Source organism: Enhydra lutris, unplaced genomic scaffold (genome assembly GCF_002288905.1).
Source record: "Enhydra lutris kenyoni isolate GAN:26980312 unplaced genomic scaffold, ASM228890v2 scaffoldscaffold14, whole genome shotgun sequence".
NCBI classification, from domain to species: domain Eukaryota; kingdom Metazoa; phylum Chordata; class Mammalia; order Carnivora; family Mustelidae; genus Enhydra; species Enhydra lutris.
Window position 1 is genome coordinate 9514884 of NW_019154098.1, and position 19003 is coordinate 9533886.

Sequence of the window (19003 nt, forward strand, 5' to 3'; positions counted from 1 at the left end):
CTAGATTTTGGTGAAAGGTCCTAAGACCTTTGTCCGATGTCCAATGACCAAAAGGATGGGACACTCTTCCTGAGTAGCCTGATAGGTCCCCTTAAAATATGGACACGTCCATGGTGATCCTACTTAATTCATGAGATGTATCCATCCGGAATGTCAAGCTCTTGGAGAGATTGACTCACTGACTTATTCAATCACTCAACAAATATTTATTAAGCAACTAGTATCAGGAATTGTGCTCAGAGGTAGGATTCAGAGATGAAAAATAAACCCCCTTCCTGCCTTCAGGTAGCTCTGTCTCAAAACAAACTGAGGGTTGCTGGGGGAGGCGGGTAGGAAGAGGGGGGTGGGGTTATGGACATTGGGGAGGGTATGTGCTATGGTGAGTGCTGTGAAGTGTGTAAACCTGGCAATTCACAGACCTGTACCCCTGGGGCTAATAATACATTATATGTTAATAAAAAAAAAGTGATGCAGTATGGAGGGCAGTTTGGGGCATAAAATTCTGGTAATATAATCTCACTGGGCCTCAGTTTCCTTATTGACAATATGCAGATGATAACATTGTCTATCTCCAAGAGCTAATGTGAGAATTAGTTTAGACTTACAAAGCACTGGGCCATATTGAGTACATGGTGCTTAAAAATATCCCAGAGACTTTTATGCAGTAGAATGACAGCATTGTTTGTTCACTTGTGTATAAATGGATAGAATACCCTAGGTCCACAGATATTAAGTTTCATGGGAAACAGATATTAAGTTTCATAAGAAAAATTCAAGGCCCTTAAGATCCCTAGACAGCTTAACAGTGAGGTTGAGAGTTTAAGAGTGAATCTTTTGAAGGTAAGGATAAAAGTTTAGAGCCAATATACCAGATACCTGGGTTGCAATTGGTCTTGAGAAATTTCTAGAGTTCCAGACTATCTCCATTTTTTCTCCTCTGACCCAGAACCCAAGGTCCTTTCTACTGGTCCTGACTTCATGTCTGTTAGCTCAGAAACTACTCTTCCACTTGGATTATCCCCCAGTACCAGCTTCCTGTCAGAAATAGGTCTTTTTTAGTCTTGATCAACCTCTCACTGTCAAATGTACAAGTTCAAGTATAGGCATATTTGGTAAACTAACTTGTTGCTGAGGGCATGTCATCTCCTACGTGAGCAATCAGACATTAGCCACAGATTCTCCGTGGCATAGCCATAGATTGCCTGCACTGTCGGTTCCATGTGGAAATGGGGAAGTCTTAGCTCTGGAAGGTGGAGTCATCTGTCTGATGCCACATTGTAACATGTCTGTGGATTTTAACCAAGTCTCCAATGCCAGAGTTCACTTTCTTCACCCCACATTGTGTGGCTTCCGAAAAAATAGTGAAATGATGAGAACAAGGGTTTGGGGCAGGAGCAGAGGATGTCACCTAAACTTAGGGTTTGAGTGCCTTTGGGAGTCTCCTTGGAACTCCAAATACTTCTCTCCAGGTGGGGATATGGCACCTGAAATCCCACCTTTCCAGTTCAGTTTCTTTGCCCTGACATTTATGGTCTCCATTATCCCTGATCTAAGCATATCCACGCAGTTGTTTCCATTACCAGACTGACTGGCTTCCCAGCCCCTCCTTCACTCCACCCTGTTCAGCTTTTCTCCCTCTCTGCCACAGTTCATGTCCTGGTATCCACCTGACAAACACTAATAACCAGCAATGGTAAATGCTTAACAGGTGTCTGCCGAAAAAATACATTTCTTTACACTCAACAGTACGCTATGAATCTTCTTTTAGTTTTTAAAGTTTTATTTATTTATTTTAGAGAGAGCGAAAGAGTGCACAAGGAGGAGGAGGGGTAGAGGGAGAGGGGAAGCAGACTCCATGCTGAGCAGGAGCTGGAAGCAGGCTAGATCTCATGACTCTGAGATCAAGACCTGAGCCAAAACCAAGAGTCAGGTACTTAACCAACTGAGCCAGCCAGGCCCCCTCTGAATCCTCTTTTATAATGTAAACATAACACACATATCAAGATAAGAACATGGACTTTGTACTATTTACTATGATTGGGATGGGAGAAGTTTTTTAAGAAAATATTTTACACATAGCTCTCTCTCTCTCTCTCTCTTTTGCAAATGGATAGAGGCTGATAATTACTTTTGTAATAACAATACATTAAAAACAAAACCATGAAACTCCTAGAAGAAAATATCAGGAGTGAGTGCCTTCACACTGGTCTTGGTAATGATTTTTGTTGGTGGGATGGGGGAGTTTGACACCAAAAGCAAAAGCAAATAAAGGAAAAATAAACATCAAACAAAATGAAAAGGAAACATACAGAATGGGAGAAAATATTTGCAAATTATATATCTGATAAAAGGTTAATTTGCAAAATACATAAAGAATTCATGCAACTTAATACAAATATTTTGTGATTTAAAAATGGACAGAAAATCCACATAGATATTTTTCCAAAGAAGGCATGTAGATGGCCAACAGATATATGAAAAGGTGCTCAATGTAACTAATCATCAGGAAGATGCAAATCAAAATCCCAATGAGATGTTACTTCATACCTGTTATAATGGTTATCCTTAAAAAGACAAGAAATAACAAGCGTTGGTGAGGATGTGGAGAAAAGGAACTCTCTTGGCTTCTGGTGGGAAAGTAAATTGGTGCAGCCACTGTGAAAAACAGTATGGAGATCCTCAAAAACTTAAAAAATAGCATTTATATGATCCAGCAATTCCACTCCTGGGTAATTACCTGAAGAAAATGAAAACACTAATTCAAAAAAATATCTCTACATCCTTGTGCTTGCAGCATTATTCACAATATGCAAGACATGAAAGCAACCTAAGTGTCCACCAAAAAAAAAAAAATGAAAGGATAAAGAAAATGTGACTATACATATATGTAATGAAATACTATTCAGTCATTTGAAACATTTTATAAATATATATACTGAAATCCTATTTGGTCATAAAAAAGACGAAATCTTGCCATTTGTTACAATGTGTATGGACCTTGAGGGTCTTATAGTAAGAGAAATAAGTCAGGCAGAGAAAGATAAATACTGAAGGACCTCACTTATAGGCAGAATCTAAAACAAAACAAAACAAAAAATAAAAACGAAAACAAGGAAAGGAACTTATAGATACAGAGAACAAATTAAAATTAATTTTGGTTGCCAGAGGCAGGTGAGTGTGGGCAAAATCGGTGAAGGATGGGGCCGCCTGGGTGGCTCAGTGGGTTAAAGCCTCTGCCTTTGGCTCAGGTCATGATCCCAGAGTCCTGGGATCAGCCCCGCATCCGGCTCTCTGCTCAGCAGGGAGCCTGTTTCCTTCTCTCTCTCTGCCTGCCTCTCTGCCTACTTGTGATCTCTCTTTCTGTCAAATAAATAAAATCTTAAAAAAAAAAAAATCAGTGAAGGTGGCTATAAACAAACAAACAAAACAACTTTTGGGAGGTGTCATCCACTAAAGCCCTCCCATATGAGGATGAATGAGGATGAATTAGTGATGTTCTTCCCAGTCCAGAATTAGTTAAAACCTATTAGGCATTTTTGGGGAGGGGTCTGGGGAAATGACGGAGGAGTCGTGGGAATTACTGCAGATGTACTTTCCACTCTTTACAGCTAAGAAAGTGGTGGGTAGGGAAAGCGGATGGAGGGTCGTGTTTCTGGAACACTTGTTAGCAGGAAATCCTTGTTGGGCTGTGACTTTAAGGGCATGAAATCCAACAATGCAGCCACCCTGTGTATGGAGGCTGTTTTTTTTCAAAAAGTGTCCTTCATTCACTCACATCATCTCTTTGAAAATCTTCACAAAGATCCTTAGAAGTTATTATTATTCGTCTTGCAGATGGGGAAACTGGCTAAGGAAGTTTAAGGCCACCCCGCTAGCGGCTAGCGGGGCGAGTGGGGGGTCACACGCGGACCCCCGGGCTCCGGAGGGCGTTAACGACACAGACTAGAGAAGGCTGAGAGGCACGCCCGGGAGGCAGATCCACTGGGAAGAGAGAGAGCCCTGTGATGTTGATTTGGCGGAAAGGGAAGCAGTCTGTGGAAGGTGGAGAGGGGACGGGGAAGAGAACTAGGTGTCCGGGGACAGCCTGCGTGTACGCGATGAGCACTCTCTCTCCGAGTCTCTCTTTCCGGCTCCTTCGAGGTGCGGGAAACGCGGCTGAGCCTGGCCCCGCGCGGCCGCCGTAGAGTCCCCGTTGCCATGGCCGCCAAGGTTCGGTGCGGACGCGCAGAGGCGTGACTGAGAGTGAGAAGAAGTCCTCAGAGTCCGGATCTAGCTTCCCGGGCCCGCGAACCGAAGAGGTGCCATGGGCCGGAGTAAGCGTCCCTTCCCACGAGCCGCCCTCGATTGTCTCCTTTCCCGGCGTCGTCCCGGGTCCCGGGGGCCACACAGCACCGCCGCCCCTTCCCGGCCCGCGCACCCGGGTCCCCCTGGACCCTCTGCCTCTCCGCCCACCAACCGGCCGGGCGGCTTAGCTTTTGCGAAACTCGGGTTCCTCATCTATAAAATGGGGCGGGGGAGAAAGGCACGGGGCTTCATGCTAGGGGGTGGTGGAAGGTGCAGGGTTTGGCGTCGGAAGTGGCGGGTTCGGGCCCGCGCGTCTCCCCGCTCACCGTGCGGCCCCGGGCGGGTCCCTGTCTCCCCGGGCTGCCGCCTTCGCACTTCCGGAAGGCGGTCTCAGCGGGGTTGGAGGGAGCCCGCCCCAGAGCCAGCCTCTGCAACCCACTGGCCTGGAGGCTTAGAGCCCGAGACTTCTTCACCCTTTTGGGCCTAAACCTCATCTCCAAAACGGAAGCAATAACAATATTGTTTTGCTGACCTGGTTAAGTGTAAAATGTGTAAAAAGTGTAAAATGTTTACAAATACACCAACACTGTGCAGAGTGATGGGATTAACGGTCACATATATTAGATTGAACTATTTGCCTACCAGCACCATTTCCGATCTTCCTCTCATTTGTGACAATTTTGTACAGTTCAGCCTAATTGCTCACTTACTGTAAAAGTGCCATAATTAACATTTTTAAATCAAGAGACTGTCCTGGATGATGGGGTTTCTGCCCTGGAAGAGGTGACAGTCTGGTGAAGGGGCAGATGATTTGTAAATAGTAAAAGCCCCATTCCCAAGTGGGTATACTTACTAGTATTCCCTCTTCTCTAAGGCAAGAGACAAAAAAATTGGAACAACAGCAGTAAAAATTAAAGGAAAACTTGGTTTCCCACCCATGTAATCCTTAGACATTACAAAGGAAAAATGAAAACCTTTGTCCACATAGACTTTGTGTATGAACATTTCTAGCACCTGCTTTCACAGTAGCTAAATAATGGAAACAATCCACATATTCGTCAACATTTGTTGATGGATTAACGAATTGTGAGCTGGACATCGGCGTGATTCCATTTATTACCCGGCCCTAACATGTTCTCACTCTGATAAGAATACTTGGCAATGCTTTGTGTTTCCAGATATTAATAACAACTCAGACCCTGTGTCCAGCTAGTGTCAACGTGATTTGGTATTCCCCCTTCCACAGTGCACTGTTACTCAAGTAAAGGGAGATCAGTCCTTTTGGAAAGGACTCATACTGTACTCTTGGGGACCCAGCCTCTCTTTTGGTTGGTGGGTTATCAGATAAAAATACAGGACATCCAGTATTTTATTTGCTAAATGTGGCAATCCTAGTTTCAGGTCCAAAAACTGAGGTCTGGAAACTCGGCAAGAAATTGTGAATTTTTATTGAGGCAATTGTCCTTAGCCTTCCAGTCATCAATCCTGGTACAGATTGCATTGTGCCTTTGTGGCCGGCCATCTGTATTGTCCTCAGGAATGTCGTGTTCTGTTCTCCATCTCTAAAGCCCTCCATGGATGTGGACGACCGGCCACAACTCCAGCTTTGTCTCATCAAAATATCTGTCCACCTAACTTCTAAAGTTAAATGCTACCTTGCTTTCCTTGTTTCAAGAGTCTGACATCCCAGTTTCTATCAGTTAGCCCAGGTCTAGAACAGCATCTCCCATGGTCAGCCTTGGCCTTGTATTTGTCTAGTTTAGAACTCAGGGTGATGCTGGCCTTGTAGAATTATTTCAGGAAGTATTCTTAATTTTTTAAAAATTGTCTTAAGTTTTATAGAAGCGTTTGGGTATACTCGGTATTATTTTTCCTTAAATGTTTGGTAGAATTTATCAGTGAAGACATCTGTGCCATGGGTTTCTTTGTGGGAAGGTTTGAGCTCCATATTCAATTACTGTAGTAGATACAAGGCTGTTTGGTTTATCTGTGTCTTCCCATGTGAGCTCTGGTAGTGTGTGACTTTTAAGGAATTTTCCCATTTAATCTAAGTTCCTGAATTTATTAGCATAAATTTATATTACTCTCTTACTAGCCTTTTAATACTATACAATCTGTATGATGTGTTTCATTCCGAATAGTGGCAGTCTATGTCTTTTCTTTTTTCACTGATTCAGTCGGCTAGAAGTTTACTGATTTTATTTTTTAAAGTATTTTTATTGGCTTTTCGCAATTGTTTCTGTTTCCATTTCATTGAGTTTTGATATAATCTTTGTTATTTACGTTCTTCTGCTTACTTTGGGTTTAATTTATTCGTTTTTAGTTTCTTAAGGAAGAAGCTAATGTTTGAGACTGTTTTCCTTTCTTTAAGCATTTAGTGCTGTAAATTTTCCTCCAACTTATGTTTTAGCCATATCCCACACATTTTGATATGGCTTTTCATTTTTTGTTCTGTTCAAAATACTTTCTTATTTCCCTTTGGATTTCCTAATGTCCAGTTTTTTTTCCATATTTTTTTCCTGGATTTTAGTTATTTTAGGCTGGAGGTTCAATCTTGTCCCTGTGACTCCATCATGTCTGGAACCTGAAGTCCATGTTCCTCTTATGATTAAGTCCTGGTCCTTGTTCTCTGCCCTGTCTACTCTTTGGTTTCAGGAAGCAAACCTCTTTATATGCTGCCAGTATGGTACCCTGGCTTTTTTTTTAAATGACCAATTAATCATACCCAGCCTTTCCTTATCACTTGTGTCAGCAGCAGACACCCAATACAACTGTCCTTTGAGGTTTTTTTTTTTTAAAATTTTATTTTTCATAAACATATAATATCTTTTTATCCCCAGGGGTACAGGTCTGTGAATCGCCAGGTTTACACACTTCACAGCACTCACCATAGCACATACCCTCCCCAATGTCCATAATCCCACCCCCCCAACCCCCCTCCCCCCATTAACCCTCAGTTTGTTTTGTGAGATTAAGAGTCACTTATGGTTTGTCTCCCTCCCAATCCCATCTTGTTTCATTTACTCTTCTCCTACCCCCTTAAGCCCCCATGTTGCATCTCCTCTCCCTCATATCAGGGAGATCATATGATAGTTGTCTTTCTCCGATTGACTTATTTCGCTAAGCATGATACCCTCTAGTTCCATCCACGTCGTCGCGAATGGGAGAAGATATTTGCAAATGACATATCAGATAAAGGGCTAGTGTCCAAAATCTATAAAGAACTTAGCAAACTCAACACCCAAAGAACAAATAATCCAATCAAGAAATGGTTTTTTTTTTTTTTTTAAGATCTTATTTATTTGAGAAAGAGAGAGAGCACATGTGCACAAGCAGGGGGAGTGGCAGAGGGAAAGGGAGAAGCAGACTCCCCACAGAGCAGACAGCCCCGTGCGGGACTCGATCCCAGGACCCCAGGATCCTGACCTGAGCAGAAGGCAGATGCCTAACAACTGAGCCACCCAGGCACCCTGTCCTTTGAGTTTTTAAGTTATGATTATCCCCATAGTTCTCTACTGCCTGATGTGTCACACCATACAAGGGGATTCTCTTTCATTAGTATCCTATTTGCTATAAGTTGAATATTTGTGTCCCCCAATATTCATATGCCAAAATCTCTCTCCTTTTTTCCTTCCCTTCCCTTCCCTTTCACTCCCTTCCCTTCCCTTCTCTTCTCTTCTCTTCTCTTCTCTTCTCTTCTCTTCTCTCCTCATCCCTTCCCTTCTTTCCCTTCCCTTCTCTTTCTCTCCTTCCCGCTGTCTTTCTTGCTCCCTCCCTCCCTCTGTTTGTGTGTTTGTTTGTTTGTTTCTTTCTTTCTTTCCTAGAGAGGGTGGGGAGGAGGAGCAGAGAGAGAGAGAGAGAAAATCTTAAGCAGGCACCACACCCAGCACAGAGCCCAACCTGGGGCTCCATCTCACAACCCTGAGATCATGACCTGAGCTGAAACCAAGAGTCAGATGCTTAACCGACTGGGCCACCCAGGCACCCCTCATATGTTGAAATCTTAACCCTCAAAGTGATGGTATTAGGAGGTGGGCCTATGGGAGGTGATTAGGTCATGAAGGGGTAACCCTAATGTTTGGGATTATTGCCCTTCTGAAAGGGGCCCCAGAGACCTAGCTTGCTCCTTCCACCATGAGAGCTTCCCATCAGTGGGGAAGCAGGCACCCCAGACACCAAATCTGCCCATGTCACAATCTTGGACTTCTAGTCTCCAGAACTATGAGAAATAAATATTTCTTATTTGTAACCCACCTAATTGATGGTATTTGTGTTATGGTATTCCAGACAGATTGACACAGTTCTCTTTGCAACACAAGTGCAAGTGTTAAACATCCCACAGCTACCTTGTGCCAGACACTATCTGGCGCCACCTCCCACCGGTAGTGGTGTCCCCATCACCCCTCAGGCAGCAGACTCTGACTGCAAAAGCCCATCTTGGTTAGCTTCTGCATTCACATTCCACTTCCAGTGTGTACCCTTCCAGGTTGGGTTCCCCAGGGAGTAGACTTTTCAATGGAGATTAGTGTGCAGGAGGTTCATTAGGGAGTGTTAGTGGAGTGGATAGGGAAGGCAGCAGCAAGACTGGGTAGGGAAGGATGCTGGGCTGTGATGCATTTTAACAAAGGCCATAGCTAACCAACCTGGAAACGGAAGGACCTCTAAACTGGGAATGGACCTTTCGATTTTCCCAAAGTAGGGTGAGAGGGCTGGGCTCTTAGAGCCCACATCAACTGTCATTGGATACAGGCTTTCCTGGGAAGGACCACAACGTTGATTGAGGTGTCTTTTCAGCCGCGTGACTTACGAAGATGGTGGGCAGCTGAGGGTAGTCTGCCGGCACAACTCCTAGCAGTGAGAAGAACTAGTCCTTCAGTCCCTTAAAGGAGAAACTGGTAAACAGAGCATCTGCCATAGCCTGGAGCACCCCTTCCTCATCCATTTATCTGACAAATACCTACTCACCTTTCAAAACTCAGCACAGGCTTCTCCGCGGTGCCTCTTGTGACCTTCCTCCTGCCACTCAGTAATACTGATCATTCCCCTCTTTATACTCCTTGTTCTCTCCGTGTTCTTCTGTCACAGCCCCATAGCCCTGCACCCACGTTCTTTCATGGCACTCTACGTGAATCACTGGGTTGGGTCTAGTATGGCTAGCGGTGCTTTGTTATGATGACCCGAGTCCGTCACAAAAGGCAGGGTGAATGAGTAATTCTATTTTTAAAAGTGGCCATTGAAAACAATAAAAAAAAGAAAAAGTAAATGTTGCAAGAGGTGACCTTCTCCTATTTGTCACCCCTTTATCTCTGTTACATTTCTGTTTCACAGTTATATTTCAGGGTGTTTACAAATTCTGTGACATCTGCCCTAAATATACACTACCTATTTTATTCGAACCCAGTGAGAGATAGAGAGCTATTTACAAAACGTAGTAGTATAAAGCTTGAATGAATGAATACTTCATTATTGGCTCTGGGAGTTTCTAGAACTTTGCTCAATACACTGAAAAGCTTCGTAGAAACAAACATGGCCTGACAACCGCCAGTACTCCAGAAACCTTCTCCTTCTGCCCTTCTCCTCGCCCCACCCCAAAGAGTCATTTTATTGCCATTCCCTTAAGTTATTGAAAACCCAGTCATCCCACGGCATTGAAAAGAAGCGTAGGCTGGCTGGTGAGTTTTGATTCAAACTTTGGTTGGATTCCTCGGCACCATTCCAATGAGTGAGATAAATATGAATCTGTGTTTAAAGTGTCAGTGTTCTTCTCCGCCTCTGTCCACTCCTGCAGGTCTTGGCTAGCGCCCTCTGTGGGTGAGACACTTCTCAGAGCCAGATCGGGTCAGGATTTTGCTGTTGGAATTTTTCCAAAATAAGGAAGTGAAAGCACTGTGTTTCATAGAGTACTTAGGCATGTTCTTCTGCCACTTCATAGGCGTGGCAATACCGTCTCTCTTGAAACGGGGTTAGGGTGACATCCTAACGCTTCCAAAGCAGCTTTGAATCCCTGGAATGATTTCTTATCAATGCAGTGATGTATTATATGGAGTAGGACTTTCTAAAGGTGAACAGTGCTCCTGGGAGTAAAAGAGAGTTTGGTCTAGATGACATGGTGTATGAAACTGCAAAATGCTTTCCTGTTGACAAGCATTGGAACACTGTTATTCCCATCCACCACGTAGATGGTCTTTCACATTTCTTTCTCGGGACTCTTTGTTTCTTTGATGATGTTTGCCATTGCAGGTGGGCAGTGCCGTAGAACAGCAGTTTCCCGAGTGCTATAAATGGGGGGCCACACAGTGGAGTCTGTAGAAGAGCTCAGGAAAGTGGTTTCTCTCGAAGAGCTGAGGAAAGGGAGCTCCAGACTTTTGCAGTACTGCCTTCCACTGTGAATCTCCATTATTTCATCTGTCCTAATTGCATAGAACGTTGCTGTTGGACAAGCTTCCCTTTGGTGCTGAATCACCTGTTGACCCTCCTCTCCTGTGTGTGTGTGTGTGTGTGTGTGTGTGTGTGTGCACGCGCGCGCGCGCAAATTAGTTATTCATGCAAAGGTTCCTCTACTCCCATCCCTTTTAACTGATAGTGATTTTTATCATCTTAATTCTCGTGGTTAGGAGATACAGATCAATGTAATTCCTTCCGAATATCTACATGCCCCTGAAAGGGAGGAGTTGACAATTGCATGAAAATGATCAAATTACACAGAAAGTAGCAGAGTGGAAAAGGTTTCTTAATTTTAAGAAAGGTGTAGCAAGACAACATAGGAAGGATATTTGGTGTCTGTAGAGGAACATGCTGGCTATTTAGGGTTGGACAAATTGGAAAAGCCTCTTAGAATGTAGAGCTGGAGTGGCCCGTGATCCCTTTAGTGTTTGAGACCCAGCCACTCCCAGTGGGTTGCACAGATGCTGACGTAGCCGTCCCAGGCTGGGCACTATGATGCTTTAAAAAGATGCTTTCAGAATTCCCCTGAACACATCGGACTGAACCATACTTACAGATGACAGCTGCTCTGGGATTCAACTTGGGTTTATATCTGCAATATGAATGTTCCACAGGCCTTCCAGGGCAACTGGTGACCCAGGGAAAGGATAAAATGGATGCTCATGTGTCAAGTTATAATCAAACTGCCAGATAAAATGCATTTTCCTCCCTCAACAAGAGTATCTTTGTGACAACTCAAAAGGCTACAGTTACTCCTTGGGTTCCATGCCAGAGCTTGGGGGGTGGGCAGGGCATCTGGGGAGAGCTGACTCCTGGCCCACCCCTCCCTTCTCTTCCCATTCCTGGCTCTATCCTGTCCCTCAAGCCACTGTATGAAGGTGGATATTCCTGCCTACATACCCATCCACATTTCCAGAAAAGAGCTACTCCTTGGATGTTCCAGGGTGTAGGGATATCTTCAGGAATGAACCTGGAGAAATGGCCAGTGTCGGGCGTGGAGGTAGGCTTGGGCCCGTTGGGCAGAGAATTCTCTTGTTCTTCTACCTGGGACGTGTTCTAGAAGGAAAGGCATGGACTTTGGATGGACACATCCTTCTGGTCCCTTTGACTCCAGGGCTGATGACATAAAAAACCCAACCCCCTACTCCATGAATTAGTATAGTTCAAGTTACATATACCCCGCTGGTCAGTGAGAGTCTTATTTGTAGTAGTGAATAATTCCTGCATTTCCTTAGGGTAGCTTAAATAACACTGGTTGTGCCATCCCAACCCCCCAGTCCCTGCCGCATCCTTACTAAGAGAATTCTTGTAGATGATTACAGAGACAGCTAATACATGTGACTTTACACAGCAGCTTCGCAGTGCCTTCAACTTGGCTGTACCCATAGATTTATGATCATTTGATTTAAGCTGTTAGAACCAACTTTGGTAGTGAGATGTGTGGAGAGTAGTTATAATGCCCTTCTCTTACAGGTTTAGTTTTCGGAAAGTTGTTTTCTGCTGAAGCTGGCTTGCCTGCTAGCCATGGCCTCCAGAGGCAGCAGAGAACAGTAGGCAGTAAGGCCCCCAATGAGCTGGGGCTGGCAGGACTGCCCTATTAGCCCCCTTCCCTGCCTCTTTGGCCTGCCCTTCCCCAGGACCTGGCGTGCAGCCAGCTCTGCCAGCTAGTTGAGCCAAGGCTTAAAACAGCAGGGACATTCCCCATGTACTGTATTTGAATCTCTGGACCTTTACACTTCCCCTGTCTTTCTTCCAAAGAGCTGTCATGCAACCCTATCTCCTACCACCAGAAATAGCAGGGGTTCAGCTAGCTGCACACAAATGATCGAGTTCGTACCTGTTTTCACATTTTTTTTTTTTAAAGGCAAACTCCCCCTTTCAGGATCAGGCATGGAAGTGGGGCAGGTGAGGGGCTGTAAAGAACTCTGTCTTAGCTAGAGGAACCTGTACCATTGAGGAAGCCTGAGACGTCCTGAGACGTTCTTCCTTGCTCCTGTTTGGGGTGGTGTAGCATAGTGTCTGACAGCTGGTGGTCGACACCAGACTCCTATGCTCCCAACCCGGCTCTGGCACTTACCATCACGACCTTGGGCAAGTTATTTAAACTCTCTGTGCCTCAGTTCCTCATCTGCTGAGTGTAAATACTCATATATGAACACACGCAAAGCATTTCAGACAGTGCCTGGCACCTCATAAGCAGCAATAAATGAATCTTTATTGTCTCTCTGGCTGGACATGCAATGTTCCACTGTCCACCTAACATGTGGACATTACAATGAATTAATTATGGTTTTAGTAGCACCAGAAAACACAGGGTTTGTCCACTGTTATCACGTCTTTAACTTGAGTGTGCCTTAGGAAGGGGTTCCTGTCTTGCTCTTGGCTCCAACTTTGGACCAGGGCATTGTCTTCAGCCCCTTGGTGCCCCCCTAACAGGACAGCCCCCCGTGCTGCAGGGCACTCCTGCCAGAGGGCCAGAGACTCTCCTCACCCTCCTCCTGAGAATGGCTCCTTTTCTTCCTCCTGGAGACAGACCACAGGGTAGCTGCTGTATAAGATCACAGTGCAATATCTAGGGTGCTTCTCTCTTTTCTCTTCACCTTTAGTGAGATTAATAAATGTCAGTTGAATGAATGGACCTTTCCTTACTGAATGGTGGGCAGTGCCTTCCTAGTTTTGCCCTCTGGCAGCCAGACCCTGCCACTCTGTCCAAGTCTTCCTGTCTTGGTCTACTTAGTGGGTCTCATCCAGTTCAACGTGATACCACCATGGGATTCCATATCAACATTCTCATGGTCATTACCCTCCCATTCTGTCCCGGTCCAGACAGCTAAATGTAGGTAGACCCTGTGCAAAAAAAAAAAAAAAAAAAAAAAAGACAAAAGCTCTCTGACTCACCAAGGTGTCCCCAGCAGGAGGCAGCACCTCTTTGTTCTCCTCCCCCCTTTGAAAATCCCTGGGTCCTGGAGGACTGACCTCTAACTGTTAATGTAATAATCTCACGATGTGCACAGGATGGAGATGTAATACGTAACAAATTTTCTTTCAGTCACAGAAGATCTTATTAGACGGAATGCCGAACACAATGACTGTGTAATTTTTTCCCTGGAGGAACTCTCCTTGCATCAGCAAGAAATAGAAAGGCTAGAACACATTGACACATGGTGCCGGGATTTAAAAATCCTCTATCTTCAAAATAACCTCATTGGAAAAATTGGTGAGTCTTCAGGATTTTGTGCTCACAGTTTCTTTGACATTTTGAATGGGAGAACTTTGGGGAGGGCAGTATGATTCTTAGAAGAAGACAACCTGGGTGAAAAGGAGCCATATAGGGGAAATAGACACGGCGGCTCCCGGAAGCTGTGCGTGGACCCTCTCCTGGGGCTCCCACGCTGCTCAGTCCCCTTGCCCAAGGGTCGCTAGGGATGCCATTGAGGAGACGCAAGGGGCCCTTAAGGGTGGGAGCATGATTGTTGACCTGCTCATTTATAGCCTGGTTTTGTCAAAGTCTGAAAGTGGAATAGAGTCCAGGCATTCGTCATAGTTTTGTATTGGTCCATGGAACCGAAGCGTTGTGTGCAAGTTAGACCATATTTAGAGGTTCCCTGGGGTGGCTGGTTCTGCCGTGGTTATGGCGAACGTGGATGTGCAAGGCTTTGTGCTGTGTATGAGTTATCAAAGGGATTCCACACCTACACCCCTGCTCACTGCTCCAGTTTGAATGAAATGACAAGTAGACGGATCAAAACATCAGCATTAAACTGACAAAACCTTTTGGAGAAAGTGGCTTAGCCTTCAGCCAAAAGGGCTTCCTAAAACTGCCCTAAGTTTCATCTGTCCACCTGGCCGCATGCAGGTTCGGCAGTATGTGGGCCCTGAGACCCCAGAAGCCAGAGAAGGGGGTAGGGGTGTGGCTGGCCATGCCTAGTTCCTTCTCCCAGTTCATCCATCAGCCAGGTGGGGCTGCCCCACAATTCCATGGGGAACAAAGAATTAAGTGGTGGAGAGAAGGGAGGCCTATGGAGTCACTCCGAGGGTGTCCTGCCACCAGATACAGGAGCATTTCCCACACTCAGAAGAGCAACCTGTAGTTTAGTGGCAAGAGGAGGCACAGGTCCTGATGAGCCTGATCCCTCCCTCAGCCGCTGAAGATTGTGTGAAATTAGGTGAGGTCACTTAGCCTTGCGGTGCATACGAGAAACCGTCCCTCAGATGATAGCTGCTACCATTGCTGTTAAACCTGTCATTTATCCAGGCTAGACACATGGAGGTAGGGGCGGGAGCTGGGGGAAAGGGGATGGGCTTAGGGTCTAGGAAGCAGAAGAACTCCAACCCCTGTGGGCCAAGGCAGTGGAGCCAGAGGTCAGCTTTTAGGTTGTGTCTGAACTTGCCCTTGTGATGTGCCGTGGTTCTCAACAGGGCGCTTGGCGACCTCTGGAGACTGTTTTGGTTGTGACAAGTGTGTTGGGGGGAGAGGGGGTGTGCGACCACCTATACTGTGCAGAGACATTGCTAACCCTCCTGTAGTGCAAGGACGGCCCCACAAGAAAGAACTCCCCGCCCACAGCCTTAGTAGCCCTGAGAGACTCTGAGGGATAGGAGATCCCTGATACCCCTGAGATCTCATCCCTGAGGGTAAGAAACCCTGTGGAGGTGGTTGCCCCTGGTTTGGCGGATAATTAAAAATTGGTCCTCGTGTTGCAAAAAGCCTAGAATTTGCATTATTTTTTTTTGAAAATTTATTACAATTCTTTATATTTCTTCAGATAATTATTTTCGGCATCTTTCACTTTACCAGAAATTAGAAACTCTGGCATATTGTTCAATTAAAAAGACTGTTACAGAAAACCACCAGCTTTTATGCAAGGGGGCATTAACGAGCTGTCCTAATTGTACAGATCTAAAAGAGTTCCCGAAATTTTAATCTCCACAGCTGGGTCCGTCACAATTACTAATTAGTAGCATAGTATTTCAGGCCTTTTCAGAGCTGCGAGAAAGCTTAAATTTTTGCTTCCAAAGTATTCTTAAATTAAACACTCTTTTTAATCCTAATAATGGGATTTTTCAGTGCCGCTCCACCCATAGGCATGCAGGCGCTCATTTAGCAAGCAAAAGTGTTTCTCTAGGATTCACACTTGCTCTGGTGCCATTGAGGTAGAAGTTTGCCGAATAGTTGGCTCTCCTAAAACTCTTCCTCGCTGGGAGATGCAGATGGGCTGGCAGGTGGTGGTGGGAGGCAGGGCCGTGCTAGCTTACTGTTGCACCAAGTCTGAGCTGAGGACCTTCCAGGGTCTTGTTAAAGTGAGGCTCCAACCCCATCCCGGACCCACTGATTGAACCTGTGGGGGCGGGTTCCCCAAATCTGCGTTTGTAACGGCTTCCCAGGGAGCCCAAGGCCTAGAGGTAAGAGCAGAGCCACTTACACTGGGGGATGACTTTGGTCCACCTCAAGTCTGTGGGTCTGGTGATAGCAATTGGTGAGAACTGCTTCCGGGTGGTTTGGGCTAGAACCATGGTTTGGCAGACTCCCTTCCTGCGTCCAACAGGCGCTGTACATTTTTATCTGTAGAGCCATTTTTTTTTTCCTGACCAATTTGGCTCATTATTCTTGAGGGATAATTTAAGAAATCCTTCCCAAACAATTTTTTTTTTCCTACCAAAAGACTCTTTTCACATTTAGAGGGATATACATATAACAAATGTGGGGAAGGAACAGGTCTTTTATTGTAGGCTGGCAATTTTAACGATAATAACATAAAAATGTAGATATTTTTGTTCAGGGTACAGACTGCACACTCTGTTGGTCATAATCCTGGGCACATAGAGCTCCACATATCTGTTGACGATTGAATGCTCAGGTGTCGCCTGGAGAACCTTCTAGAAACATCAGGATTACTTAAAATCATCTAATTGCTGAGAGAGATGTTAGTAATTTATTCTAAAATCCTCAGTTTAGAAAATGAGTCAACTGAGGCTCGGAGGTGAAGTGTTATTCTTAGGTCTATGTGAACAAATACATGATATTTTATAAATTTTAAATGAAATGTAACGATGGTAAGGGTGATGATGACCATAGCCATCCTGTTTGATCTTCCTCATATCAATGAAAAATGGGCAGAAGGAGAATTATTTAAGTGAGGGGTCCTTTCCATGCACATTCCCTAGCAGGGTTCCCCACATTCATATCCTCTTAGAAAGAACTGTTCTTTTAGGGTGTAGTGTAATGATTTAGTGCCAAGCTCTGGAGTCAAATTTCCTGGCTTTACCATTTAATCTTGAACAAGTGGGTTAAGTCTCTGCACCTTGGTATTCTTATTTGTAAAAGGGAGCCAACAGTAATTTTTACCTCTTGGGGATATTATAAGGATGAAATGATGTCTTATATGCAAAATGCCTAGAAAAGTACATGGCATATAATAAGGCCTCGACAATATTAGCTATGGTATTATTAGCGTTTTTAAATGTTGGGTAATTCCTTCTTTCTGCTCTACCAGTCCCAGTATGGGCTCCATCCTACAGCCGGTTTCCTCATGTCTGCGGGATGACTCTGGTAGCAATTAGGATATAACTTTCTTCCTTTTTCACATCCAGCGGGAGAAAGGAAAAGGCAGTCCCCAGGCATGGGGTATAATAGATCAATGCCTCTCATTTGACTGGGAGCATTGATGTGCATGTGTTCTTCTCCATCACTTAGCTGCCAGGAAATGGCTGTGGGCTGGCTGGCTGAAGCCTAGGTTCCTGAGCTGTCCTTTGCAAGGGACCTGCTATTGCACTGGCCCAGCTTGGTTAAGTCAAACTCCCCGGAGTTAGAACTGGCTAGAGACAAGAGCAGAAGTGTGTTCTGTTAGGAAGGATGGAGGAAGAAATGATGCTGCACTTGGCAACCAACAATGTCTAATGTCCTGGTGTAGATGTGAAAAGCAACATGGTTTTGATAACCATACTAATGCTTAGATTCCTGATATCATTTTCACAGCAGATTATGTAAAAATAGCTTTTATCTTGAAGGTTAATTAATTATATTTTTGTATATTTTAGAAAATGTTGGCAAACTCAAGAAACTTGAATATTTGAATTTAGCTTTAAACAACATCGAAAAAATTGAAAATTTGGAAGGTAAGAATTTTCTTCCGATATTTTATTATGAATTAAAATTGAGACTTACAACTAAATTTAAACAGCATCACTTAATAGGCACACTTTTCAAATTAATATTTAAGTCTTTTGTTTATTAACAAAAGACTTAAATATTTGTGATAAAAATATTTGTGATAAAAATTCAAACAATAACAAGGTACATAAATTTGAAAATGGAAGTCCACTTCACCCCTCCTAACCCAGCTTCCTTCCCAAGGGTAGAAGGTAGTTTTGTTTCATTTGCTTTGTATCAATGGGATCATACTATGAGTATTGTTTTGAAAATTGATTTCGTCTATGAAATTACCTTGTTCTTTGATATCCAGGAAATGTGGGGGCTCTCTACCAGAATGGTGGCACACCGATTTATCTCCCAAATTTTCTGCAGACGGACATTTGGGTGGTTTCTAGCATTTTGTTATAATAAGCATGTCCACAATGAGGATTCTTTTACAATTCAATCTGTGTGCATGTGTATTTTTTTTTTTTATAGGACAGACATTTAGACATGGAATTCCTGGGTTTAAATATACACCTTTTGAAAAATAATGCCAAAATTTTCACCGAAAAGGTTGTATTAATTTACTTTTGTACTGGTAGTCCATGTGACAACATTTGTACTCAAGCTCACTAATACTTTTTATAAGCAATCTTTTTTTTTTAAATGGGAAGACATTGTTATCAAATAATTTTTAAAATTTGCATCTCACTATTATTGAATGTCCATATCCTTCTGATTTTTATTGAGTATTTGTATTTCATATTTTTTGGTCATTTTTCTATTGATTTATCTTTTTTTTAAAATGTGCTCTAATACATTCAAGATATTAATCCTTTATGTATGTATATTTTGTCTTGAGTCGACTACTTTTCTTTTGTTCCAGTTATGATGCTAATACTGTTCAGAAGTCTTACATTTTAGTATACTCAACTTTATCAGTCTTTTTTCTTTATAGTTTATGAATATAAACATATTCTATATTCTGGTTTTAATTATTATATTTTTTTACATTTAATTTATCTAGTGCATCTCAAATTTATCACACAAAAGAAGGAACCAATGTATTTTTGGGATAAAGAAAATGTGATACACACACACACACACACACACACACACACACACACACACACACACACA

The 19003-nt window shown here is 43.8% G+C and overlaps 1 protein-coding gene across 2 annotated transcripts in view; it reads left to right on the forward strand.

The window, feature by feature from the left end:
- Positions 1–4188: 4188 nt before the first annotated feature.
- The window catches only part of LOC111146711 (leucine rich repeat containing 6), a 73616-nt gene continuing 58801 nt past the window's right edge, over positions 4189–19003 (forward strand). The window contains exons 1-3 of one of the 2 annotated variants that reach the window (XM_022502380.1): positions 4189–4313; positions 13778–13945; positions 17767–17844. In XM_022502380.1, coding sequence (XP_022358088.1) covers positions 4304–4313; positions 13778–13945; positions 17767–17844 — 256 coding nt within the window. In that variant the 5' untranslated portion in view covers positions 4189–4303. The remainder of the gene's footprint in view (positions 4314–13777; positions 13946–17766; positions 17845–19003) is intronic. The other variant, XM_022502379.1, reaches the window with a different exon arrangement.